This window comes from Heteronotia binoei, chromosome 5 (genome assembly GCF_032191835.1).
Source record: "Heteronotia binoei isolate CCM8104 ecotype False Entrance Well chromosome 5, APGP_CSIRO_Hbin_v1, whole genome shotgun sequence".
Lineage (NCBI taxonomy): Eukaryota > Metazoa > Chordata > Lepidosauria > Squamata > Gekkonidae > Heteronotia > Heteronotia binoei.
The window spans coordinates 166,770,535-166,798,439 of NC_083227.1; the positions used below are offsets into that span (position 1 = coordinate 166,770,535).

The 27,905-nt window shown below is 44.7% G+C and overlaps 1 protein-coding gene and 4 non-coding genes across 5 annotated transcripts; all 5 read left to right on the top strand.

The window, feature by feature from the left end:
- Positions 1–27,399, top strand: PWWP2A (PWWP domain containing 2A). Its single transcript, XM_060240650.1, has 2 exons — positions 1–589; positions 24,601–27,399. Exons 1-2 carry the CDS (start codon positions 96–98, stop codon positions 26,267–26,269), a joined length of 2,163 nt encoding a protein of 720 aa, XP_060096633.1. The 5' UTR covers positions 1–95; the 3' UTR covers positions 26,270–27,399.
- Positions 1,553–1,624, top strand: TRNAA-GGC (transfer RNA alanine (anticodon GGC)). Its single transcript has one exon. It is a non-coding gene; the product is annotated as a tRNA-Ala (tRNA).
- TRNAA-AGC (transfer RNA alanine (anticodon AGC)) lies at positions 1,691–1,757 on the top strand. Its single transcript has one exon. It is a non-coding gene; the product is annotated as a tRNA-Ala (tRNA).
- Positions 22,002–22,068, top strand: TRNAR-GCG (transfer RNA arginine (anticodon GCG)). The gene has a single exon. It is a non-coding gene; the product is annotated as a tRNA-Arg (tRNA).
- On the top strand, positions 22,127–22,201 carry TRNAP-UGG (transfer RNA proline (anticodon UGG)). The gene has a single exon. It is a non-coding gene; the product is annotated as a tRNA-Pro (tRNA).
- Positions 27,400–27,905: the final 506 nt, after the last annotated feature.

The following is a 27,905-nucleotide window of genomic DNA, read 5'->3' on the forward strand; positions in this document are numbered from 1 at the left end:
CCTCGGTAGGCGGCGCCCCTTGCCAGGCGGGCGAAGAAGGCCGCGCGCATCGATTCCGCCGCTGGTCGAGGGAGGAGGAAGCAGCAGCAGAGAAAATGGCCGCCGTGGCTGCGACTGCGGCGGTGCCGGGTGACGGGGGAGCCGGCGAGGCCGAGCCCATCCCGGGCACCGAGGCCGGCGCAGACGCGCTCCCTGCCGGCACGCCCGCCGCGGTGGAGTCCGCCGTGCTCGACGTGAGGGAGGAGCCGGAGCCGGCCCCGGGGGGCGAGGCCGAGGAGCCGCCGCCGCCGCCCACGCGAGACCCGCCGCAGGCCCAGCCCGGCCCGGAGCCCCAGCCCTTCTCCCAGCTCCGCGAGGCGCCGCCGCCCGCCGCTGGGGACGAGGAGGAGGAGGAGCAGCCGGACGCCGCAGCCGGGGCGAAGCCGGACGAGGAGGAGGAGGAGGAGGAGGAGAAGGAGGCCGAGGCGCTGCTGCTGCCGGGCTCGGAGGTGCGGGTCACCCTGGACCACATCATCGAGGACGCGCTCGTGGTGTCCTTCCGCTTCGGGGAGAAGCTCTTCTCCGGCGTCCTCATGGACCTCTCCAAAAGGTGAGAGCCGCGCTCCCCCCGAATCACTCTGGCTCACTGGCAGGGCGTCTGCTTGGCATGCAGAAGGGCCCGGGTTCAATCCCCGGCGTCTCCAAAAAAGGGTCCAGGCAAATAGGCGTGGAAAACCTCTGGTCAAGACCCTGGAGAGCAGGGGAGGGACGGTGTCTCAGTGGCAGAGCATCTGCTTGGCATGCAGAAGGTCCCGGGTTCAATCCCCGGCGTCTCCAACTCAAAAGGGTCCAGGCAAATAGGTATGGAAAACCTCAGCTTGAGACCCTGGAGAGCCATGAATGGGGCTGTGGCTCAGTGGTAGAGCATCTGCTTGGGAAGCAGAAGGTCCTGGGTTCAATCCCCGGAATCTCCAAAAAAGGGTCCAGGCAAATAGGCGTGGAAATCCTCTGGTCAAGACCCTGGAGAGCAGGGGAGGGACGGTGGCTCAGTGGTAGAGCTTCTGCTTGGCATGCAGAAGGTCCCAGGTTCAATCCCCGGTGTCTCCAAAAAAGGGTCCAGGCAAATAGGCGTGAAAAAGCTCAGCTTGAGACCCTGGAGAGCAGGGGAGGGACGGTGGCTCAGTGGTAGAACATCTGCTTAGCATGCAGAAGGTCCCGGGTTCAGTCCCCGGGGTCTCCAACTCAAAAGGGTCCAGGCAAGTAGGCGTGAAAAACCTCAGATTGAGACCCTGGAGAGCAGGGGAGGGACGGTGGCTCAGTGGTAGAACATCTGCTTAGCATGCAGAAGGTCCCGGGTTCAGTCCCCGGGGTCTCCAACTCAAAAGGGTCCAGGCAAATAGGTGTGGAAAACCTCTGCTGGAGACCCTGGAGAGCAGGGGAGGGACGGTGGCTCAGTGGCAGAGCATCTGTTTGGTATGCAGAAGGTCCCAGGTTCAATCCCTGGCATCTCCAAAAAAGGGTCCAGGCAAACAGGCGTGGAAAACCTCTGCTCGAGACCCTGGAGAGCAGGGGAGGGAAAGTGGCTCAGTGGTAGAGCATCTGCTTGGCATGCAGAAGGTCCCAGGTTCAATCCCTGGCATCTCCAAAAAAGTGTCCAGGCAAATAGGTGTGGAAAACCTCAGCTTGAGACCCTGGAGAGCAGGGGAGGGACGGTGGCTCAGTGGCAGAGCATCTACTTAGCATGCAGAAGGTCCCGGGTTCAATCCCCGGCATCTCCAACTCAAAAGGGTGCAGGCAAATAGGTGTGAAAAACCTCAGCTTGAGACCCTGGAGAGCAGGGCAGGGACAGTGGCTCAGTGGCAGAGCATCTGCTTGGCATGCAGAAGGTCCCGGGTTCAATCCCCGACATCTCCAACTCAAAAGGGTCCAGGCAAATAGGCGTGAAAAACCTCTGCTCGAGACTCTGGAGAGCAGGGGAGGGACAGTGGCTCAGTGGCAGAGCATCTGCTTGGCATGCAGAAGGTCCCGGGTTCAGTCCCCGGCGTCTCCAACTCAAAAGGGTCCAGGCAAATAGGTGTGAAAAACCTCAGCTTGAGACCCTGGAGAGCCACTGCCAGTCTGAGTAGACAAGACTGACTTTGATGGATCAAGGAGGGTCTGATTCAGTAGAAGGCAGCTTCATAGGTTCATATATATTCACAGGTCAAAGGGGAGGTACAGTGGCTCAGTGGTCGAGCATCTGCTTGGTAGGCAGAAGGTCCCAGGTTCAATCCCCGGCATCTCCAACTAAAAAGGGTCCAGGCAAGAAGGCGTGAAAAACCTCAGCTGGAGACCTTGGAGAGACACTGCCAGTCTGAGTAGACAATGCTGGCTTTGATGGACCCAGGAGGGTCTGATTCAGTAGAAGGTAGCGTCATATGTTCTTTAAGTGAGGGATGGTGGCTCAGTGATAGAGCATCTGCTTGGTATGCAGAAGGTCCCAGGTTCAATCCCTGACATCAACTAAAAAGGGTCCTGGCAATTAGCCGTGAAAAACCTCAGTTTGAGACCCTGGAGAGACGCGGAGGGTTACTTCTCCTCGAACCTTGTCTAGTCTTCAGTGCTACCTAATGCAATAACACTTTCCTTTCTTTTGTTCTCATTCTGCCTTAAGTTAAGACGGGGGACTGGGAAGGAAAGGATTCCTGCGGGAGTGGACTGAGCCGATGCCAGGAGGCGGCTGCCACCTGAGTTGCGTCTCATAAAGTCTGAACTTTTAAAAACCCTAAAATCGATGCCACTGTTGAATCTTGGTAGCAGTACCAAAAAAAAAAGCCGAACCGTAGTTCTTGAGTAAGCTTATTAGGCTGCTCTGCTTTTTACACCAGTTTGGTGTAGTGGTTAAGTGTGCGGACTCTTATCTGGGAGAACCGGGTTTGATTCCCCACTCCTCCACTTGCACCTGCTGGAATGGCCTTGGGTCCGCCATAGCTCTGGCAGAGGTTGTCCTTGAAAGGGCAGCTGCTGTGAGAGCCCTCTCCAGCCCCACCCACCTCACAGGGTGTCTGTTGTGGGGGAGGAAGGGAAAGGAGATTGTGAGCCGCTCTGAGACTCTTCGGAGTGGAGGGCGGGATATAAATCCAATATCATCTTCTTCTTAATTTGTGTCAGAAAAATGTGGAATTAACAGCAAAAAAAGTTACCATGCTCATAATGTATTATACACATCCAAGATGAAAAATATTCCATCACTAACAAAGTACATACTTTTCCCAGTGAAGATACTAACCCTGTTGAAAAAAAGTTGTATAAAGGAATCCCAAGCTGAAACATATCTGAAAACCCTAAAATCAATGCCACTGTTGAATCTTGGTAGCAGTACCAAAAAAAAAAGCCGAACTGTAGTTCTTGAGTAAACTTATTAGGCTGCTCTGTTTTCTAATTTGTGTCAGAAAAATGTGGAATTAACAGCAAAAAAGTTACCATGCTTATAATGTATGGATGCTCTTTTGCAATAGGTATACGTGTTGAGAAGTTTCTTCCTCATTGCTTTTCTTGTGTACACATCCGAGATGAAAAATATTCCATCACTAACAAAGTACATACTTTCCCAGTGAAGATACTAACCCTGTTGAAAAAAAGTTGTATAAAGGAATCCCAAACTGAAACATATCTGAATGTGCAATCTTGGGGTAGATTTATACATACAGTTTGCTTAAAATGTGTTGCTTTTTCTATCCATAGGAGCCTGAATTCCAGTGTGGCAATGCTTTGATGCATCTCAAGGTCTATAAAAACCCATTCTATTGAAAAGCAAATATGAATCTATGTTGTAATGCCAGAAGATTGTAGTATGCAGAGAGGATTCAGTGCACACTGTCCTTTAGATGCCCTTTGCCTTAAGGATATGGTTTAGATCAGAGGTTCCCAAACTTGTGTGTCCTAATGCCCCCTTTTCAGAAAAAAAAGGTACACAGCGCCCCCTGGAAATCTGCCTTCAAGAAGTGGTCTCAAAGATGCAGTGACATATTTGCACACAGAGTAAACAAAGGTATTGTAAAGGAGACACTTTGAAGCTAGAAATTCCGAGATTGTTTTATAAAATCAACCATAGCGACATTCCCATAGACACAGAATTTTTGAAATTTCTTTATAATTATTATCCATCCTCCCATTGTCAGCTCTAACTAATGCAATGGGAAGGTGCCCTGCCCAGCCTCTTTCAACCTGAAAGCAGCGGGCAACGGGGAGGGACGGTGGCTCAGTGGTAGAGCATCTGCTTGGTAAGCAGGAGGTCCCAGGTTCAATCCCTGGCATCTCCAAAAAAGGGTCCAGGCAAATAGGTGTGAAAAACCTCCGCTTGAGACCCTGGAGAGCCGCTGCCAGTCTGAGTAGACAATACTGACTTTGATGGACCAAGGGTCTGATTCAGTATAAGGCAGCTTCATATGTCCAAAATGGGGCGCTCTTCGTAGGCTTCCTTGGAAGCCTCTGACAAGTGCAGGTAGTGTTTGCCCTGAGAAGAAAAGTGGCGGCATGGCAGCAGTGCTTGGAGCTCCTGGCTTGCCTGCTGGCTGGCGCCATCGTGCCACAAGGAAAGGGGGTGTAAGGGGTGCCCAGCAGTGCCCCCGGCAGAGTGGCACCCTAGGCGGTCACCTACCCACCTACTCCCATGTGCTGGCCCTGCAGAAGACGCTCTGACCGATTTCCCACTCATCTTACGCCGCTCTCAAGCTCCTTAGTGGGGCTTCCCTCCGATTTCACACTATCTGCCCTGGGGCTGCAGCTAGCTTCGGCTTTTTCGCACTGCAAACAGAAACCTCTAAAACCCAGTTTCTGTTTGTGATGGGAAAAAGCTGATGCTAGCTGCAGCCCTGGGGTAGATAGTGTGAAATTGGAGGGAAGCCCCGCTGAGAAGAGGAACTTGAGAGTGGCGTAAGGTGGGTCTCTGTGCCTGGGGCATTGCGGTTAGCTGAAATCAACAGAAGCAACCACCTGGTAACCAGAGGACTGTAAGAAGCTTGACGCTCTGCAGAAAACCTTGTGCGGAGCAAACTACAGGTTGAAACTCTTTAGAGAAGTTTGTGTGATTGCCTCAGTGCTTCTTCTGTCCTGACTTGAACTGTATTGCTGATAGAGAAACTGCAAGCAAACTTGAGAAGCTGCTAGCTATAGCAAGTATTGGCTAGGATATACTAGTAAGGTTTTTTGTTTCTGTCTTTCTTTTTTGTCTGTACACCTCTATTTTTTTATTCTGTCATGTAAATAAACTGCATCCTTCTTATATTTTAATTGGAGAGAGTTTTGGTCCTCATTACTAGTCTAATTGGGTGAATTCGCACTAAGCAGACAAAAAGGAACCCTCTATTTTTGTTAATTGGAATTTTTCTCTAAATTAGAAATTCTGGACCCCTCCCAGAAACGTGATGTTTTGACATCTCCCACCCTCTTCTTTTCTTTTCTTCCTTTATGCTTCCACCGCCCCCTTATTTTTATTCACTGCCCCTCAATTGCAGCCAAGGCTATTACCGCCCCCCTGGATGGTTTCAGCGCATCACCCACTTCGGGAAACACTGGTTTGGATGAACTGGTGATTCTATAGCAGGGGTTCTAAGAATGAGGGGACTATGTCTCAAGAGGCAAACAAAAGAATACTCGCCTATAGGGCAACTGCTTGCTGGCATTTTTAGTATATTCCACAGGGACCTACATTCAGAGTTTAAGCCTTAGGGTGTAAACTAGAGCCAGTTTGGTTTAAGCCTTAGGGTGTAAACTGGGAGAGCCAGTTTGGTGTAGTGGTTAAGGGGCCTTGGGAACTGATGCGGAGCATCTCTTCTTAGTATTTCCCAAGAACTCCTTCACCATTCAGGTCAAGAATTTCAATCTGTCATGCAATTGTTAAATGCACAGAAACCCTTCCCACCCCCCCCAAAAAACCCAGTGCCAGCTCCATGCTAGTATGAGGAAGTCATATAGTACAACAGTCATTTGAAAATGTGTAGATACAAAGTTATCACCATTAGAGCCAGTTTGGTGTAGTGGTTAAGTGTGCGGACTCTTATCTGGGAGAACCGGGTTTGATTCCCCACTCCTCCACTTGCACCTGCTGGAATGGCCTTGGGTCAGCCATAGCTCTGGCAGAGGTTGTCCTTGAAAGGGCAGCTGCTGTGAGAGCCCTCTCCAGCCCCGCCCACCTCACAGGGTGTCTGTTGTGGGGGAGGAAGGGAAAGGAGATTGTGAGCCGCTCTGAGACTCTTCGGAGTGGAGGGCGGGATATAAATCCAATATCTTCATCATAAATGTGGTTGCGTTCTGGAAGGCAGAAGAGCCTCAGTGGCCCACAGCATACTTTAAGGATGTTTGGCCTTTAGTAAAGGAGTAGACTTGAAGGAAAACAATCACCTTTTAATTACAACACTGTCATTTCCCTTGATAGCTAGCTGTGGGGGGAGAGGCCAGAAGTAGCCATAAGCTTGTACTTTTCATGCAAAGGTTTGCCTTTACCTGTAAAAATCTCCAGTCTTGCTTTGAGGACAATTGGTAATGTGTTTTTCAGCATAGGGAGGTAGGACAGTGTAGTTTTTAGTAATGTTGGGAGTCCAGTCGCACCTTACAGACCAACAAAGTTTTACCGAGAATGTCAGCTTTTGTATGCTAAAAGCACACTTCATCAGACAGTGTCAATAAAACTTTGTTGGTCTTAAAAGTGCTACTGGACTCCGACTTTGTTCTGTTGCTTCAGATCAATGTGGCCACCCCACCTGGACCTATTTTAGTAATGTGAGACAAAGTAAATCTTGATGTTTGACTTATTTAGTTATCCTCTGTACTGCGTTGCCATTCAAGAATCTGAATCTGAGTTCTGTTCTCTGTCCAGATCAGTCTTTGCCTACTGCAACATGTTGTATTAAAACAGTCAAATGATAGTCGATTTTATAGGCAGTTTTTGCTGTTAACTATGAGGTTTACTGATATAGAATTAAATATTAAACAGACGAGATATCAGCTGCTGTCTTATTGCTCCTTCAATGGTTACAAAGGTTTGGTGCATGTAGGACTTATGAATCGGTGTGGAATCTTGATTGTGTCTGACATTTCATTAAGATGCATGGTGAATCTCGGTTCTACTACCTCTGTTTCCGAGGGTTAATAGAAATTAGTACAAATTTGCCGCCTGTCAGAATTTGCCTTGCCTTCTATAGATGGCAGCTACAGAAGCCGCTAAATGTGCTCCAAAGCAAGCTTGTCACATAGCCTTCTTGTTAACAGTCACCTTTATTTCCCAATACAAATATGAGTAATTGTTCATAATAAGTAGTTAGAAGTGACCACCTCCTAAGATCTGGTGGGCTTTTATTCATGACCTTCAGGAGTGTAGTCAAATATCTTACCATGCATTTTCTTTTGCAGGTATGAAGGCCAGATATGCAGGAGGAGTCAAGTAGGGTTGGAGAACAAAGTAACACCAGTGTTGTTAGCTTGAATGACCAAAGCAAAACTCAGACCCATAAAAGCAAGGAACTTCAGTTGAGCAAGCAAGTTATTTTACTCAGACATTGTACACTAGTTGTTGATGTGTATGATGTAATCTTATGTTCACAGTGTTGTGCTGCTAGTTTATCTGCTCCGGAACATTTCTTCAACTACATTTAACACTTTCAGAGATCTCTTAACTGACAGACTGTGTTGTCATCGTGTTGGCATAAGCCTTGCGCAACTGTGAAGGGTGGGAAGTAAGGTGCAGAGGGGGGGTTATTCTGACCTGCTTCTAAAACCTGTGCGCTTTAAAGGCATTGACAGGCAGCAAGCTGAGGTTGTGTGCTGAAGAAAAGTTGCTCATATTGTGCAGTGTTTACTTCTAAATCCAAAACACTTTGGTAACTCCAGTGCATTGCACTTGATAGCTCTAGCTGTCGTTTCGTTGCTTTTCTAGGTTTGAGATCTGAAAACCCTGTAGAAAGGAACTCATTTTTAAATGTGTTGCTTGCTCACATTTGTTTTGTAGAGTGACCTCCTGATTAGTGCTACAGTTGACAGTAAATAAAGATGCTAGATTTTCAGAGCAATTCAGTGTAAGCCCAACATAGTCAGTGGCCTTTGACTGGAATAACTGCAGAAGATTGTGCTGTCAGTGATCCATTGGGAGTTAATGGTTTGGATTTGCCCTCTGTTCTTGATCACAGATGGCTGGCTGTTTAGCATAGAGGAGAATATTAATGCATAATGTCACAAAAGTCTTGGCATCAGGAAACGCTGTTTACATAATCAGTTCCAACTTTGATTATATCATTTGATCTTTGTAATAGCACAAAAAAACCCCTTATTCTTGACATCGATATACCCATTATATATCCAAGTGCCCATCAGACTGAATTTTACCCACTTTGCCTGCAGTAGTGCGTGGAACCTGCATGTAATACTTCAGCTTCAGTGTTGGGTTTGGTTCATAAGATGACTTTGTTACTGAGTTATGAAGACACTAATTCTAAATGTGGCACATTTCCTGGTAATACCTGATCTGGTCATCAGTATGAAAAGGCCCTCAGGCTTAATTTACCTGTTCCTGTGTGGCCTATCAGACACCAATCATTAGTTTACCTTCCTTGCTCACTTTTTCCATAATGTGCTCTTTCGAAGTGGTGATAGGACATTTCAGGACTTAGGGTGAAGAAAGTGGTAGAGCTACTAGAGTGCAATCTGTATGGTAGTAAAAGCCCTATGAGCTTGTAGTACATTTAATGAAATTAAGTACACGAGCTTGCCTGTGTTGCTTTATACTGCAGCAGCCAGATTCTAGCAGTTCTAGAATATTTGTGCTGATCAGGACATCTGGAGATGTTTATTGTAATAAGATGGAAAAAAAGATTTAACACTAATATCTCCCAACTCTCAACAAAAACTGACAGCATTTGGCATGGAATTAATGGCCCTCATTATAGAAGTCTGATGTTTCATACGTGCCACACACTCCATATTAGCCAAAAGGTCAAGAAACAAAGTAACCAAACCCATACTAGCCTGTTGTTTCCCCTTTTAAAAATCTTCATAGGTAGCTCCAGTTTAACAGTTTGGACTTGCTCAGATATTTAGACTGGCCTGTTCAGAGATGTAAAATTTTGGGGAATTTTGAAGCTGTGGGGTTTGGGTTTTTTGTTTTGTTTGTTTGAAAAAGGAAACTTTGGAAAAAATTGAAATCTTTGCAGTACATCCCTAACTTTATTTTACAAGCAACATAAAATGCATCATTTATAACGTAGTTTATTCATAAAAATCGTGCTTGTTTGGCATACTTCTGAAATTTAAAAGTATTCATAGCTTTGTTTTCTGTAAGAAAAATTGCAAGTATACCCAGTACTTAAGAAGAGTTGCCAACTGCTGCACCCTGTACTATATAATGGCAAATGTACCTTTAATTTTTGCCATTTGAGAGGCAGGGAAAAAGAAAATTTGTAGGTAGGAAACAAAAGGTAATATTTGGACAGTCAACAATAAGTAGGACCGGGGGTCATATTGTAGAAAAATAGGTGGTGGAGCTCATCCAGGGATTGTTATGCAGCTGCACATACTATTCAGTGGACAAGGAGATGGAACACTCAGAAAGGTTCAGGAACTGCGCTCGTGAGCTCCCACTGAATGCGAGACCTGAGTAGGACTATGAGCATGCTTGGATATTACGCTAAAATTTATAGCATTAAACACTGGATTCTTTAATGTGTTATCATCAAACACATAGCTACTGTTGCCAAAATGACTTAAATTTAAACAGAGTGGTTTTTGAAAATATGAGTATGTCTACAGTATAAAAGGTTTTTTCAGTGTTCTCCCAGATTTTCCACTGGAGGGGAAATGCCCTTGGAGAAAAGATAAAAAGAGGGTTTTCCAAATTTTCCTGGGTTTTTTCTTCTCAAGCCTTGACATTTCTAGGCCTGTTACATCTCACGTGTCCTCTGCTACAATAGGAACTATTACATGCTTACAATCTTTTGGTGGCCCTGATGAAGTTTTCTTTATGGGGCACTTTCTTAAAGATGCTTGGCTGCCCTGTTTTTCCCCACTGACACTTTTTGCTAGGCTGAACATGTTCCTTAGCGTGTGTGTAGAAGACATCTTGTATTCATAATCCCATTTATTGCTCCAGAATGTTTCTCAGTCTACATATCCTTTGTACTTGGTGAGAGATGGCATGCAATTTTTTTTTTGAGAAATTAAGGTTGAAAAGTCCATTTTCAAAGGAGTACTAATTGTTTTTTAATTGGCAAAAGTAGGTTTAATTGGCAGTTTGAAATGGAATCAGAAATTAACCTAGATTTCCTGGGTCACATTCCTATGCCAATGATTTCTCGTCATTGGTGGGAGATGGCAGCTGCAATAACCTACACGTAACAAAAGTACTAAATCTAGAGGTCAGAGGAGTCCAAGTGCAGAATACCTGCCTCCAGGATTCTTTCTTTGTCCTTCTAAGAGCTTGTGCACAACTGTAAGTAAGGGTGCTGAAGCAATGCATTTTCCCTGTTTCCTCTTGATAACTGGAAAAGTTTGTTTTTTCAGCCCGGATTTCAGGGCACAGTTCTGGAAGGAATTATGGAGTAGAAAATGTTTATTGAAACTGTTGAAGTGTGAATAAAGTTGGTGATGAGTTTGGCATTCTCACCCATCAGCTTTAAAAAATGCATTTTTGTTTCTGCTGAGAGATCTTTAGGAAATGCAGTTGACATAGAAGCATTTCGTTGTAGAAACAGTCACTTCCTCATGAGGCATTGTGCTAGGGAAAGACCCAAAGATCAGGATAGGTTTAAAAAAAAAATCTAATGACTATTGGGATGTAAATTACGGTCTCCATTCTTCACCAGAGCCATTCTAGCACAGTGTAAAGCTTCCCTATAATATAATTCTCCAGGTTTACTGGCCACAGATTACCTACTCTCCCATTGGCTGAGCCACAATGCATGGGCACCAACCAAAGAACCAGTCGTTCCTTCAGGTGCTGGGACCGGGAACCTTTGCACAGCTAGCCAGTCACAGGCCGCTTTGACAATCAGCCATCAGCCCCTCCAGTCACCTCTGTGCCTCACATTGCGGCCAGCTGAAGCTGACGGAGGATAGCCTAGCCACAGCCATCCCCTGCACATTCTATCATGCTCACAGCGCTCCTGAGGAAAGAAGAGGAGGGGGCCAAAGTGAGCAGAGCTGCCCCCCCCCCGACCTGAGAACGAGACTCTTAAGGCCAGACCTCCCATCTGAGAAGCAAACAGCCGCAGGGCTGCTTGTTTGCCTTTGGAGGGGGCCTGCCCAACTATTTGCGGCCTCACCAGTGGCTACCCACAGCCTGGTAACTGCCCTCTACTACTGCCTCCTTCCTCAGAGACCGCTCCCGGATGAGATGTGTGGAGATGGCAGGGGTGTTTGACTCCCCATTGCCCCGTCAGTGGTGTCTGCTTGGGGGGGGGGGGGGAGGAGAGGGCCCATTGGTTTCCCGACCCCCTTGGCTGCAGTGGTGCTCATCCTTGCCTGCTCTCCCTCCCTCTCCACTTTTTTGCCTGTTCTGCTGCTGACAGGGTCCCCGATTCTTCAGCATCAGAGTTTAGGGATGTCTGTCCTTTGTGCCGGGCATGAGAATTCTGCTCCTTTGGAGGCACTGGGACGATCGCATTCCCCCTCCCTCCCCCCAAAAAACACACACACAGTTCTGCCCTCACAAATTTGACAGACTGGCAGGGCATCATCTTCACAAAACAACTTTCCTTTCCATGTCTAGAGCCCACTATCTATTCCAACAACGGGCCTTATTACTAGTTGTTCTATAAAGTACAAAAAAAGCCATTTGGGAGCAGCCCTGAACTGAACCAGTTTTTTTGGTGTTGCGCCCATCCCAAAAGGGCCCCATCTGAATCAAGCTGGTCTTGCAAGTTCAGTTCCCCCTTTTCTCCTGGCAGTGGAGAAAGGGCAGGGACTTCCACCTTTCTCCTGGCCACAGGGGAGGGGAGCAAAACTGAGAGTTTTAATGGCTCACAGCCATTTAACGCTAACAGCTAATGCGGTCCGTTGGCCAGCTGTTAGGTTTAAATGGCTGTAAACAAAAAAACTGAAACCACATAGGCTGAAATCTTATATAATAAAATTTTATACAACCAAACTAATTATGTGCTTAATAACTGCTATATAATATACTATTAGAAAAGTTACAGACATTCAGTAGAAGCAACGTTGTGAACAAAGGGAAACCTCTCTTCCAAATCAGTCTGCGGAAATTAATCCAAAAGCATTTTAAACCACAATCAAAATCAGGTTAGTCCATGTATTCCACTGCAATCACAAAATAGAACAGTCCAAGTGTCTTCAGTCCATACAGAATATGAGCATTGATAGCACTGACTGTTTGTCAGATGTGAGAATAATTGCAGAAGCAGTTCTTTGACATATTTGCCTGATATCTTATACAGAACGCTTTTGGTCATTTGCTTTGAGGAAGCTTTGGCAACATGTGGCTATTAGTTCTCCCTTAAAGGTGGGATCTGTTATAATCACTGCCACCAGGTTACCTTTATTATATTCCACATAGACTGAAGAAATTTGGACTGTTCTATTTTGTGATGCCCGTGGAATACGTGGACTAACCTGGTTTTGATTGTAGTCCAAATGCTTTTGGATTAATTTCTGTGGACTGATTTTGAAAAGAGGCTTCTCTTAGTTCACAACGTTGTTTCTGTCTAATGTTTGTGACTATTCTAATAGTATGTTAATTATAAATTAGTTATTTAGCACACGGTAATTTTGAACGTATTGAGCTTTATTATGCAAGATCTCAGACTGGGGTTTCGCACCGTTTTTTTTTTGACAATTTAAAATTTTTATTAAAATTTTAAATAACATTTCAACAACTACAACACACCCCAACACGGGGTCCAAGACATAACCTCACACCGTTTTTGTTTTATTTATTTATTCCTTGGATTTCTCTCCCGCCCTCCCCGCCGAAGCAGGCTCCGGGTGGCTCGCAACAGTCAAGATTAAACAATAAAACAATGAAAAAACAGCGTTTTGACAATTAATAAAACAATTAAATAATTTAAAAAAGTTTTGGTGCTAGTATAAATTTCAATTTCAATATATTCAGCAGTGTTGGGCATCCTCTTGTACTATAATTCAGCTGAAGGCTAGTCGAAACAGTACTGTTTAACAGGTCTTGCGGAACTGAGCAAGGTCCCACAAGGCCCTTACGTCTTCTGGAAGTTGGTTCCACCAGTAGGGAGCCGCAGTTGAGAAGACTTTCTCTCTAGTACAGAGGTCCCCAATCCCCGGGCTATGGACCAGTACCGGTCCGTGGCCTGTTAGCAACCGGGCCGTGAGTTATATAATTATTTCATTATATATTACAATGTAATAATAATAATACATTGGATTTATATCCTGCCCTCCACTCCAAATCTCAGAGTGGCTCAGAATCTCCTTTATCTTCCTCCCCCACAATAGACACCCTGTGAGGTAGGTGGGGCTGAGAGAGCCTTCCCAGAAGCTGCCCTTTCAAGGACAACTCTTGCGACAGCTATGGCTGACCCAAGGCCATTCCAGCAGCTGCAAGTGGAGGAGTGGGGAATCAAACCCGGTTCTCCCAGATAAGAGTCTGCGCACTTAACCACCACAAAGTGCACTATTGTATCATCCCAAAACCATTGCCCCACCCCCGCACCGGTCTGTGGAAAAATTGTCCTCCACAAAACCAGTCCCTGGTGCTAAAAAGGTTGGGGACCACTGCTCTAGTAGACTTCAGTCTTGCCTCCCTCGGTCTGAGGATCGACAATAAGTTCTGCGTCCCAGATCTAAGTACCCTCTGGAGAACATGTGGGGAGAGATGGTCTCTAAGGTAGACGGGTCCTCAGCCATATAGGGATACTATTGGCAGCCAGTGCAGTTCCCGCAGCCTTGGCTGTATGTGCTCCTGTATAGAGAGACCCAATAACAGCCTGGCTGCCACATTCTGCACCAACTGCAGTTTCCAGGTACAAGACAAGGGCAGCTCCATGTAGTAGTCCAGTCTCGAGGTGACCGTCGCATGGATCACAGTTGCCAGGTCGCTGCACTCAAGGAAGGAGACCAACTGTCTTGCCTGCCTAAGATGGAAGAAGGCGGATTTGGCAGTGGCTGCTATCTGGGCCTCCATTGCCAATGTGGGCTCCAGCAGCATCACCAAGCTTCTGACTCTGAGCACTGATATTAGTGGCGCCCCATCAAAAGCTGGTAGAGGGACTTCCCTTCCCGGACTGCCACAACTCAGGCAAAGGACCTCTGTCTTCATCGGATTCAGCTTCAGACGACTCAGCCTAAGCCATCCTGCCACGGCTTGCAACGCCAGGTCTAGATTTTCTGGGGCAGAGGCAGGCCAGCCATCCATCAGTAGATAGAGCTGGGTGTCATCAGCATACTGGTGGCAACCCAGCCCATATCTCCAGACAATCTGGGCAAGGGGACGCATATAGATGTTGAACAACATTGGGAAGAGCACCGCCCCCTGAGGCACGCCACAGTTAAGTGGATGTCTCTGGGACGATTGTCCCCCAATCGTCACCCTTTGGCCCCAACCGCAGAGAAAGGAGAAGAGTCACTGCAGGACCAACCCCTGAATCCCTGCATTGGCAAGGCGGTGGATCAGCAACTGATGGTCGACTGTGTCGAACGCCGCTGACAGGCCCAACAACATCAGTACTGCCAAACCACCTCGATCCAATTGTCACTGGAGATAATCCCCCAGGGCGACCAGTACTGTCTCCATCCCATGACCCGGGCAAAAGCTGGACTGGTATATGGGTCTAGGATGGAAGCGTCCTCCAGAAAGCTCTGTTACTGTAGCGCTACTGTCCTCTCGATAATTTTACCCAAAAAGGGTAAATTCAAGACCGGCTGGTAGTGTGCTTATTTGGTCAGGTCTAATGTTGGTTTTATCAAGAGGGGATGGATTACTGCCTCTTTAAGGGGCCTTGGGAAAAGCCCCTCAGAGAAGGATCTATTTACGATATCCCTTATAGGATATCGAAGCTCCATCCGGCACACTTCAACCAGCCAAGATGGGCAAGGGTCCAAATCACACGTTGTTGGGTGCACAGTGGAAAGAATTCTGTCAACTTCCTCTAGGCTAAGTGTTGTAAAATGCTCCAAAGCTGGTCCAGAAAACAGGCACGGAGTCTCGACCTCGCATGCTGTTTCAGCTGTGGCAGGGAGGTCGCAACGGAGCGACAAGACCTTATCTCCGAAAAAAGTCGTGAAAGCCTCGCAGCCAATATCCAATTCCCTACAATTTGGTCTGCCTTGTGGCAGAGTTGTAAGAGTCCGAATGATACTAAATAATTTAGCCGGGCGTGAATTCGCAGGTGCAATCTTGGCTGCAAAGTAAGCTTTCTTTGTGGCTTTGACTGCCATCTCATAGGACCTCATAAACTCTATAAGATGTTCTAGTCGCTTCGTCTCGAGTATGCCGTCACTGTCTCTCCAGCCATCTGAGCCTCCGTTTCATCAGCCGCAGTTCCAGGCTATACCACAGCGCCAGCTTAAGAACGAGGGCACCGGGGAGCAATCTCATCGATGGCCATGGTAAGCTGGTCTTGCCAGGACTTAACCAAGACATCGAGAAAATTGCCAGGGGGCCAGGTATCCCGCAGCACCATCTGGAACCGTACTGGGTCCATCAGGTTTTGCAGGCGAGCTAAAATATGCTCGCCGCCTAAACTGGTTTGGGGTGGCACATCCATACGGGCCTTCAGGACATAGTGGTCCAACCATGGCACTGCATCTGCAGTAATTTGGTCCACTGTAACCCCCGACGCAAAGATCAAGTCCAGCATGTGCCCAGCCTGGTGTGTGGGTGCTGTTACAAATTGAGAGAGTCCGAGGTCTACCGCCTGACTGGAGTTCGCGTCATTGGCGTGGACATTGAAATCACCCAGGATTAAAAGCTTTGGGTGTTCCAATGCCCAGCCTGTTATGGCCGCCATCAGGGACGATAAGGTGCTAGCCGGTGTGTTAGGTGGTCGGTACACAAGCCAGATCGCCAAACCCTCTCCAACATCCCACGCCAGACCCGCACATTCAATGCCGTCAATCTCTTCTTTTTTTTTGTGACCAAACTTTTTATTTTGCAATATATTGGAATAAATTCATCTATTCAAATTCAAATATACTTCTCCAATACATTACATATTTTCCTCCCCCCCCCCACTCTTAATCATGACCTCCGAGTCAGGAAAGCCTGGAAGGAGTAAGCCTCCCGTATGAATACGGCCACACCTCCCCCCCTCCACTCGCTAGTCCGTGATTGGTGAAAGACTGAGTATCCTGGGAGAGCTACCATCTCTCCGTCATGCACCCAGGTCTCAGTCACGCATGCCAGGTCCATATCCTGTTCACACAGGAAATCCCAAAGGATTTGTTTTGTTTACCATCATTTACTGTGTATTTCACCAGGTTTAAATGGCTGCCAGCCATTTAAACCTAACAGCTGGCCGGCAGACCTCATGATGCTCAGCTGTCAGATTTAAATGGCTGGCCCTGAACAGCCCAACCAAACCAGCCACAGGACTGGGAAATGTTTGGGGAAAGTACCTTCCCCAAACATCAGTTTGCAAACTCTAAACCAGCATAGGTTTGTGCTGAATTTCAGTTCATGAACCAGCTCGCTCCTATCCATACTACTAATTCCAAGACAGTATTTGACTAAACCCATGTCAAACTTTCATTTAGATATGTACAATTTCCAGAAAATTTGAAGGCATGGGGAAATGATGGGGATAATGGAATAGTTGCAAAATATGCCTATCAAGAATTAAGCCTATTTTACTGCATTATCAGAATAAATACATTGCTTATAACTTAGTTAGCATAGAAGAATATACTAGCTGGTATGTTTATTTTTTAATTTATTAGTTTTCTATTCCACCCGTTCCCGAAGAATTTAAAATATAAATGCCTTAGGCTTCCACAAGCAAAATGGCAAATATAGCCATACTTGAGAGAGAGACTTGCAAACTACCTTAGCACAAGTATCTTAACATTGCTGCCTGGGAGATAGGAAAAACTAAAAGTTGCAATAAGAAAACAACTTTTGTGGTAAAATATATTGTATATTATTTGGACAAACATAGCATTTATTTTATTTAGAAGATTTTGTTGCATGTCCATAAAATGTTAAAAGTTGTTAAAATCTAGCATTAGAAACCCCTACCAGGGCTTCATCAGTATATCTTCTCAGCATGGGCATGATATTCACCTAAAGCCAGAGACTGGAGCTATGAACAGACCTACAAACCTGAAAAGTTCCAGACCTGAAATCTAAAAAAAAATACATTGGTGGGGTTAAACGCTGCCAATAAAAGCAGCGCCTGTAGCTTTAAGAAATGAATGCCCTCTCAGTGGTTGCCAAGGGGGGTTGCTAGCTTTCAAGCCTTGGGTTGTGTCAGTAAGAGGAAGGGAGCAGTGCCCTTTTCATGCCTGTTTTTTGGCCTTTGAGAGAGGATTGATTGGGGCCAGGCTCCAGCAACCATCAGGAGACTTGCTGTCTTTATTTTATTAGGTTTGTATCCCACCCTATCCCCCAAAAAGGTCCAGTGCAGCTTACAATAATTAGATATAAACAGTAACAAAGCCATGTTAACATCAAGTTAAGCTCAGCAACCTGCCGTAAGTGCATAAATGATAAACAGGATGACAACAAACCAAAATAAGACTCAGGGCAGCCCTTAAGGACTCCTGTGAGATGACCTGTCATGTTATTTCTGGGAAATAATTTTATGGGCAGCAATTCTCTGGGGCAGGGGAGGCCAAGATGGACTGAGTGCCCACTGCCTGTTGATGGTCATACATGAAAATTTTCATGCTATATGTTTTGATTAGTGCCTTGTCTTAAGGGATTTCAGTCATTCAAAAAGTATTAAAAGGAACAAGATGGCAGAACAGCTCCATTTTACAGGCCCTGTGGAACTGTAGTAAGTGCCACAGGCCCTTGATCTCGCCTGGGAGTGTGTTCCACCAGGGCGGAAAAAGCCGTGTGGTTTACATGACCTGGTAGCTTGCTACTGTTCAGCAGTAACTGTCCCACAAACACAAATGTGGTGTAGGGCTTAGCGTTTCAGACTAGGATCTGGGAGATCCAGCTTCATTTCTCCTATCTGCCATGGAAGCTCACTGAGTAATCTTGGGCCAGTCACACCCTCTAGCCTGAGGTACCCCAGAGAGGTAAATGAAGTTAATAATAAGTATAGCTGAAGATGGGGGACAATTAAAAAGAGTGGGAAGGAGAGAAGGGTATGGGGGTTGCAGAGAGGAGGCAAAGAGGAAGTAGTGTGTGGCTTCAGGGGGATGTAAGATGCCCCTCCACAGATGCTTGTGGGTCCCCCACTGTGCAGCTGACCATGGTTTTCCCAGGTGGAGGGTGCCAGGGAAGAGAGAGAGCTGGAGAAGATAAAGATAGGTTGGCTGGTGGGTGGGTGGGTGGGAAGGAAGGAAGGAAGCAGAAAAAGGTGAGTGACTTGTGGCTTTGGGAAAAAAGAAAGAGGAAAAAGGGTGAATGAGGTTCCCCTCCACAACAGAAAAAATTATCGAACAGCTTAAAATGAGAGTATCCGTTTTTAGACTAAAACACTGCTTAAAGATGGGTAATGTGATCTTTTTGCTGGTGCTTAAAAGAAAGTAGTATAGTTGCCAGGTGAACTCAAGGGGGAGAGCTTTCCATAAGTGAGATCCTACTATGGAAGAAGCCCTGCAACTCATGTAGCCATTCGACTTGGTTTTCAAGTTAAACTTCATAACACTGAATGTTATCAAATATGCAATAACATTGTTGCAACGGTTACTTGTATTTGAATAATAGATTATTGAAACTGTGGTATATGTCTACAGTATATACAATCGTTATCTAATGCTGTTGATGGTCATACATGAAAATTTTCATGCTGTATGTTTTGATTAGTGCCTCGTCTTAAGGGATTTCAGTCATTCAAAAAGTATTAATAGGAACTTCTTTCAGCGCTTTCCAGCATTGTGGGTGCTTAGCTCCTAAGACATTGTTCTCAGGTGGCTGTGGGGACATGCTTCCATGGAAGTGCTGCTTACTCTGCAGTTGGCCCTTCTGTGTGTACAAGATCAGTCTTTTTCAGTAAATGCAGAAGGACCGGTGGCTGAGGAAGCAAATGCCTCAGTGGAAGAAGCCTTCACAGTAGCCATAAGAAAGGTAGGCGGAATGGTGTTAGAGGACCCAGGTCTTAATTTGGGAAAATTGAAAAAAGGGGGCTCAAAAACGGAATTCCCCTGCCCCATTTGTGTTTGTATCTTCCTCAGGTCTTCGGCTTCTTTGCTTGAGGAAGACACTGTTAAAGGGCAAGTGTTTGGCACAGCTGCAGGGAAAGAACAAATCCAAAGGCCAGCTGAACTGGTAGAAGTTCGTGGAAGAGCAGTACAGCTTTGTGGGCTCCTGTCAATTCCTATAGGGATGAAAGGAGGGGGGATGTATTTCAGGAAATCCCACAAAGAAGACATGTAGGCAACAGTTGTCCTGTTCGCCCCCAAAACTGGTATTGAGGAATGCTTGGATGTGAAGGTCCTTTTGGCTGTCTGGTGAACCTAACCTCCATGACGTTGCTTAACTTTCTTTAAAGCCCTTGAAGCTAATTTCCATCATTATATTGTGGCAGTGAGTTCCATAAATTAATTTTACATAGGTCGAAGAATTAGTTATTTCAGCGGAGGATGTCCTTGAACAGGCCAAAAGCAGTTTTTAAGCTCCTCTGTTGTTCACAAGCCTCGGTTTGTGCCCGTCCCTATACAGACTCTGTTGCAGTGTAATTTCCACAAGAGAGAGCACAGTTGCACAAGTCCTTTCTTGACGGTTGACTTTTGGGGGTCAATTTTAGCCCTGCACGTGGCTTCCCATTTTTGTCTTTCTGTTCTCACTTTAGTGTGTGAGGGGGCAGGGAGCCACAATCTGTTCTGCGCCCAGGCGGCTTCAGCCCAGGCAAAGCCTTTTCTTTAGAGCCCCTCAGGACGTGCTGCTCAGGCAGCCTGGCAGTGCTGCAATACCCTTGCGAGGCATGACGGGCAGGCCACATTCCTCCCTGGCTAGTGCTGGCAGCCTGCACAGAAATTTGCTGGTTTCCTTTTGATCATTTTTCTAAACATAAAAGCTGTATTCTTAGCCTATCATTATATAGGTGGAGTGCCGTTCCATCAAATATTTTAGTTGCCCTTTTCTGCACCTGTTCTTACGTGCTTACTGATCATATGTGAAGATTGAGACCAGTGCAGGGGGAAAGGTGTTCTAGTCATCTGGCTGGCAGATCATATAGGAGACCCCATGACAAGCAGACCGCTATTGGCATGAAATAACAAGCTGCCTCATAAACAGCTATAAATAATGGCAGTTTATTATTTTGAGGAAGATTCGATTGCTGCAGATTGTTGCTACTTAAAATGGATGCAAGCTGAAAGTATGTGCCAGATCAGTAAGTTGTCTTGTATGGCCAAATGGAGTCAAGCAATAGTAGCAACACAGTTCTATGCACTGTTATTCAGCTAGTCTCACTGTGTTGAAATAGTCAATGTGCAGGATTGCAGCCTCAATTCTGCTGCAAACTTTGCTTTCCCCTTCAGTTTTGATATTCTATCCTATTCATTTGGTCAACAACAATACACAAATAACAAACAGAGCTACAGAAATGTAGTAGGATGAGTTCTCTAATATAATTTTTGCACTTCAAGGTATCCTTTAGAGTTTGCATAGGCAAACCTTCAGTGGCCTTCATTTACTGATTCTTAAGGAGGGGAGAGATTTTGAAAAAGAAATAAACTACAGGTCTTGAGAGCAGCTGACACTGGTGTCATCACCAGTGGCTCGGGGGGACGGTGGCTCAGTGGTAGAGCATCTGCTTGGGAAGCAGAAGGTCCCAGGTTCAATCCCTGGCATCTCCAAAAAAGGGTCCAGGCAAATAGGTGTGAAAAGCCTCAGCTTGGGACCCTGGAGAGCCGCTGCCAGTCTGAGAAGACAATACTGACTTTGATGGACCAAAGGTCTGATTCAGTATAAGGCAGCTTCATATGTTCATCACTATTGCAAGTGGAAGCCAGAATTTGTTGTCTGTCCATTATGTTGGTAGGCCAGGTTTTATGGGGAAAGTTACTGTAGGCTGGATATAAATCATGTAGGGTGTGGGATGTCCCTCTATAACATGGATGCACACAAATGTTTCTTTTTACTTGTTTTCTCCAAATAAAGAAAAGGTATATTCAGTTTTTGGAATAACATTCTACTTTATATCATGTCTTAACAATGATTAGTTCATTAACAGACATTCTCAACCAAAATGGGTCATTTATGAAAATTTTCTTTAGTTGCTTGCCATTCTTCTGTTTGCTTTATGGCTAAGGTGTCCTCAAGCAGTGACTTCTTTTAACACAATGGTTCATTCTTTCTGAGAGTAAATATTGCCACAAACCTTTTTTATGTGTTTGTTCAAAGGGTTGTGTAGGAGCAGGACTTGAATATGGGAAGCATAATTTTGGATCCTTGTTCAGTTTTTATATTCGTTAGTTGACCTTCGTAATATCTCAGCTAGTGGTTTCTCCAAGCTGGAAGTTGCTCCTTGTAAGAATATATATTAAGAGTACTTTGCATCTCACAGGGTGGTCGTGAAACTAAGTTCATTGCCCTTTTTTAGGTGGTGGAATCCAAATTAAATAAATTCATATATTAATTTGGATCCTAAACTTTGTTTCCTTTTGTGTCTCTTTTTGTCCATTGTGAGTGTAGTCCTCCACTGCAGACTGCAGTCCTCTAATGCTAAAGAAAACAGTGCTGCACAGGCAGAAATATGACACACAGGGATGAACATGAATTATGAGCCAAAATTCATCACGAACCAGGTTCCGTTAGTTCTTCACAAGCCTCAGTTTGTGCCCATCCCTATACAAACCTCCCAAAACCATCAACGTGGTTTTGGATGCTTGTGGGATTCATGGTGGGAAGTGGGGGGGGGGTGAGAGGGGACACTGAAATGTCTTCGAGGGACGGTGGCTCAGTGGTAGAGCATCTGCTTGCGAAGCAGAAGGTCCCAGGTTCAATCCCTGGCATCTCCAAAAAAGGGTCCAGGCAAATAGGTGTGAAAAACCTCAGCTTGAGACCCTGGAGAGCAGGGGAGGGATGGTGGCTCAGTGGTAGAGCATCTGCTTTGGAAGCAGAAGGTCCCAGGTTCAATCCCTGGCATCTCCAAAAAAGGGTCCAGGCAAATAGGTGTGAAAAACCTCAGCTTGAGACCCTGGAGAGCCGCTGCCAGTCTGAGAAGACAAGACTGACTTTGATGGACCAAGGGTCTGATTCAGTATAAGGCAGCTTCATATGTTCATATGTCTTGCCTTATCTTGCAGTTATGATGATTCTGTGGAAACAGTTTAAACATGCATAAGCCACGATTTTCTTATTTCTGACTTGAATTCTGTACTAGTAATACTTTAATTAGAAAACAAGCTGTTTGCTGTATGTGCTTAGCTTCCTTGACATCTCAACCTGTAGGAATCTAGACAACTCAAAACTTGGTAAATATTACATACTCCAAGGTAGCAGCCCTAAATAGATTCAACATGAAATAGATTTCAGATTACCAGGATATTGAAGTAAGAATGTCAGTTAAAAGCTGATGCTAACAAACATTAGAATTCTAGTGGCAGAACGAAGACTTGCTCTGATAAGACGATGCATAAAAGCAGCTTGGTTGTTTTAAGGGTATTGTCCAGTCAGATTTCTGCAACATTTGCAGTTTGAGAACAGAATCTGTAAGTAGGCTGTACTAAAAACATATTTTTAATTTATATGCTCAGCTGTATTATCATTCTCCACAGGTCACATGATTATGAGAGATTACATATTTATTGTGCTGGTTAAAATTGTGTCAAACAAACATAAAAACAGTTCATTCATTGCTCTTTTTGCAAACATCAGGGTTACAGCGCTAGTAATATTGCTGTTAAAACTGTTATTAAAAAGATGGGTTTGGGATAGTTTAAGATCTTCACCTGGTAAATATAATCTATGTGGTAGCAGATTAGACCACATTCGAAGGCCATATGCATCTTTTTGTGACTGGAGATGGTTGGTGGGCTGGTTTTTGTGGAATAGTCATTGTTTCGTTAATGCAATAAGATCATACTATAGAGTGATGAGAGAGCCCCGTGGTGCAGAGTGGTCAAGCTGCAGTACTGCAGTCAAACTCTCTGCTCATGACCTGAGTTCAGTCCCGCCGGAAGCTGGGTTCAGGTAGCCAGTTCAAGGTTGACTCAGCCTTCCATCCTTCCGAGGTTGGTAAAATGCTTGCTGGGGGTAAAGTGTAGATGACTGAGGAAGGCAATGGCAAACCACAACCATAAAAAGTCTGCCGTGAAAATGTTGTGATGCGACGTCACCCCAGAATGGAATCGACTGGTGCTTGCACAGGGGACTACCTTTTTATAGAGCAATGAGTTGGATTTGAGTCCTGTAGCACCGGGAGTTTCAGGGTGTAAGCTTTTGCGAGTCAAAGCTCCCTTTGTCAGACACTTTGTCTTGAAAACTTACATCCCAAAACTCTTGTGGGGGGGTCTCTGAGGTGCCACTGAACTCGAATCTAAGTGTTCTGTTGTAGCCAACACAGCTACCCTCTTAAACTGTAGAGAGAGGCTGATCATAGTACAAGAAGGTGCAGGTCAAATCTTTCCCATGTTGCAGTGAGTAAGGACATAGTGCAGTTGTTACAGAGTTTGATGGGGTAGCATTCAGGTTAGTACGCTGAACAGTGTAGGAGTTTTTCGTGGTTAATTAGAAACTAGAATTAAATTGAGATGTATCAATTGGAAATTGGCTGAATATCTAGGGCTGTGTTACATACAAGTTATTACCAAGGACACATCACAAACACATGTCAAAGTTTTCTAAATCTGTGATTGTATTGAAGGCTGGGAGAAGGCTGTTAACTTGTAAGAAAAGAAATGCTGCAAACTTGCCTAAAAAGAAGTGATTGATAGCAAAGCTCTTGTTTTTACTTTGCTCTTCCCAGTTACCAAATAGTAGCTCCAAGGCATTTAGTCAGAGTTTACCTCTGTTGCTAATTTTCACAAAATAGCGTTGTGTGTAATGTGTAGTATATAAAAAACAAAGAAATAGCTGGCATGGATAAAGATGCCTATAAGTACCTTGAGAGCAGTTTGATTATAAGGGAAATTAAAACATTTTTGGCTGAGGCTGTGTCCCAGCAGCTGGTTTGTAGCCCTTTCACCAAGCCCCTACCCATGCCAATCATTGAAACACTAGCATAGAGCAAGATTAGCTGCTAAAAGCATCCCAGCATAGCCAAGCTATCACAGAAAATTGAAGTAATTTCTACCAATTAGTAGTTTTTGCCTTTGCATCCAGGTTGTTGTTTGCCTTAACACCTAAGAACTGTGGGGGAGTGGGGTCAGTCTCCTTCATGGGGAGGGGAGGTCAAGATGAAGCGTTTCTCATTTAGTGTGGAAATGGTGTGTGATATAATAATCTGGATTGCAAAACAATAATGATCACATCCAGCATCATTCTGTTACAGACTGGTAAAAGATGAGTGTGGGGATAAGCTGTTAACTCTGTATGTCTCTTTCTTTAAGGTTTGGACCCCATGGAATCCCTGTGACCATCTTTCCTAAGAGGGAGTATAAGGATAAACCTGAGATGATGCAGCTCCAAAGTAAATCATTCCAAGATGAGACACAGGTGAAGTGTGAAGCCAATGGTGTAGTCATGGACTCTTCTCCCATCCAGCCATCAGAACCTAACCTGGCTAAAAACCTGTGGACTTCCAAACCACCTCCCCTTTTCCATGAGGGAGCGCCCTATCCTCCTCCTTTGTTTATCAGGGACACATATAACCAGTCAATACCTCAGCCTCCGCCTCGGAAAATTAAACGGCCCAAGCGGAAAATGTACAGGGAGGAACCCACGTCAATTATGAATGCTATCAAACTACGACCGAGACAGGTCTTGTGTGACAAATGTAAGAACAGTATTGTTGCAGAAAAAAAAGAAATTAAAAAGACCAGCAATGCCAGTGACTCCTCAAAATATGAGGATAGTAGAAAGCGAAGAAATGAGAGTGTAACTACTGTGAATAAAAAATTTAAAACTGATCATAAAGTTGATGGTAAAAGCCAAAATGAAAGCCAGAAAAGGAATTCTGTGGTCAAAGTTGCAAATATTGCCCACAGCAGAAGCAAAGTAGTCAAAGTTTCCACTCAAGCAAATACGTCAAAAACACAATTAAATACTAAGAAAGTTCTCCAGAGCAAAAACATGGATCATGCAAAAGCTCGGGAAGTTTTGAAAATAGCCAAAGAGAAGGCACAAAAGAAACAGAGTGCAACCTCCGCTTCCAAAAATGCACATTCAAAGGTCCATTTCACAAGGCGTCTTCAGAACACCAGCTCAGGTTCCCTGCCCCCACGATTGCGCCTAAAGCCACAAAGGTACCGAAATGAAGAAAACGACTCTTCTCTCAAGACAGGGCTTGAGAAATTGCGGAGTGGCAAGCCCCAGTCTCGCTGCTCCTCTACCCGCTCAGCAGGTGAGGCCCCTTCAGAAAATCAGAGCCCCTCAGAAGGCCCTGAAGAGGCTAACATTGAGGTTCAGGACACAAATGAAGTGCATGTACCTGTTGATCAGGATGAACAGCAGACACTGGGCAAGAGAGGCAGCAAAAGCAATATAACAGTTTACATGACCCTTAATAAAAAGAAATCTGACTCTTCCAGTGCATCAGTGTGTAGTAGTGATAGCACAGATGACTTGAAGTCCACCAACTCTGAGTGTAGTTCTACTGAAAGCTTTGATTTTCCTCCAGGCAGCATGCATGCACCTTCTTCCTCCTCCTCGTCCTCTTCGAAGGAAGAGAAAAAGCTCAGTAATTCCTTGAAAATGAAAGTCTTTTCAAAAAATGTCTCTAAATGTGTTACACCAGATGGCAGGACCATATGTGTAGGAGACATTGTTTGGGCCAAGATATATGGCTTCCCTTGGTGGCCAGCCCGTATTCTTACCATTACTGTGAGCCGGAAAGATAATGGCCTTTTAATCCGACAGGAAGCACGTATTTCATGGTTTGGGTCCCCAACAACATCTTTCCTTGCTCTTTCACAGCTCTCCCCTTTTTTAGAAAACTTTCAGTCGCGTTTTAACAAGAAGAGAAAAGGTCTTTACCGCAAGGCCATTACAGAAGCAGCCAAAGCTGCTAAGCAGCTAACTCCTGAAGTCCGGGCCCTGCTGACACAGTTTGAAACATGAACATGAAAAGTCAGGTAGGCAAGAAACGTGGAGGCTCCGTGAAATGTATAGCCTAGGTTAATGCCATGAAGGACTTGGCCAATTAAAACAAAAAACAAAAAATTGCACTCAGTTGGCTGCTTTTTTGTACTGGAAGTTCCATTTGTAGCAATGTCTTGACTGAAAGTTATACTTAACAAATTGTACATGCAATCAAATTAACATAAAGTGAGATCTCAGTATTTTTCAAGAGGACTCTTTAAAAAAAAATTTTTTTTTTTTTGTAAAAGTTTAAAATTCCTCTGACCACCCATGCCCAGGAGCCATAACCTCAGCCGAAGAGCAGTTTATTTGCAGGGAATTTTTACTAGTTTCTACCCACTATATATACCATTTCAGGGTGGGTGGGTGGGGGGAGGTAAATAAAAGAAATGGAAGTTACAAACATGACCCAAATTCTCCACCTTAAATGCAGAACCCTTGACCCTGTCTAAGCCTTTGAACTTTTAATTTAAACATTTTTACTAAAAATTTATTCTAATAAGCTGAGCCTGCCAGTGTTGGTGGGCCCAAAGGCATTCAGAACTATACCCCAAACACTTTTATTTTATACAGTCCATTTTTAATCCTTTTAGAAACCAATTTCACATGAACTCTGTTAGAAACGTAGATAGGTCTTAGTGGTCACTTCTTTCCAGACACTCAGTCTATGCTATGCACCCAGGGATACTAGTATGAACTTCAGGGTTTAGCAAGTTAAGAGAGAACCTGTTGCTTATAGGCAGGTCTGAAAAGTCCCTCAGTATTTGGGATCAAGGGCTGTTAATGCTGCATAGGTGTGAATCAGAACTTCCAAGGGTGGGGTGGGGTGGGGGCTTCCTAGGACAGTTGTCCTGAGGGGTTAGCTTGAGAGTTTTTGTGTTGTGTAAATAATTGGTCAGATTTTTTTCCTGACTTGTTCTTAAATTCTTAGGCTACGTCCTAGTAAATTACACTTTGTGAACTGTCAGATGTGTATTTGGATGTACCGAACTGCATTTTTAAAAATATTTCCATTTAAGGTATCTGTTTGCAGGTCAGAAAATATGGAAAATGTAATTGTGTAATGCTCTGAAATGTACAAAAATTGTAAATAAAATTGACTAAATCTATTTGTGTGTGTTTCTCAAAAAGCTTTGAAAAAATCAGGAAACAAAGCTGATTATGTTCACGCAATATTTAGGAGACACTTAAAAATGGGAATAATTGTTGTTCAACACCATCTAAATTAGTTTTATTTTCTGAATATAAAATCATTGGTGTGTGTAAATATGGTTTAATTTTTATATAAATTATTCGTTTGCAGTGAGTAAACACTTGTCAGCTGTTCTACAAAAATAAGGTGTTTCCAGGGATAACTTTTTCCACCATTTCATGTTACTTAACATTAGTGTCTTCTGCATCTCCCTTGCTCAGTGTTGAGCATTTTTATGCAGTTGATTTACTTAAACACTGCACTCTCTAATGGACTCAGTTTGGTGTTTTCTTTTTTTTGCACACTTGTTTAAAAAGTGCCTAATTTCATCTCTACGAAATTCACACAGCTATTTTATGTGAGTAGTTTTTTAAAAATGGGAAAGGATTAAAGCAAAACTAAATGCAGATTGTATAAACCCAA

Coding starts and splice junctions, on each gene's coding strand:
- PWWP2A (XM_060240650.1), top strand. CDS start 96: ATGGCCGCCGTGGCTGCGACTGCGGCGGTGCCGGGTGACGGGGGAGCC. Junction 590..24,600: donor CTCATGGACCTCTCCAAAAG/GTGAGAGCCGCG, acceptor TCTTTCTTTAAG/GTTTGGACCCCATGGAATCC.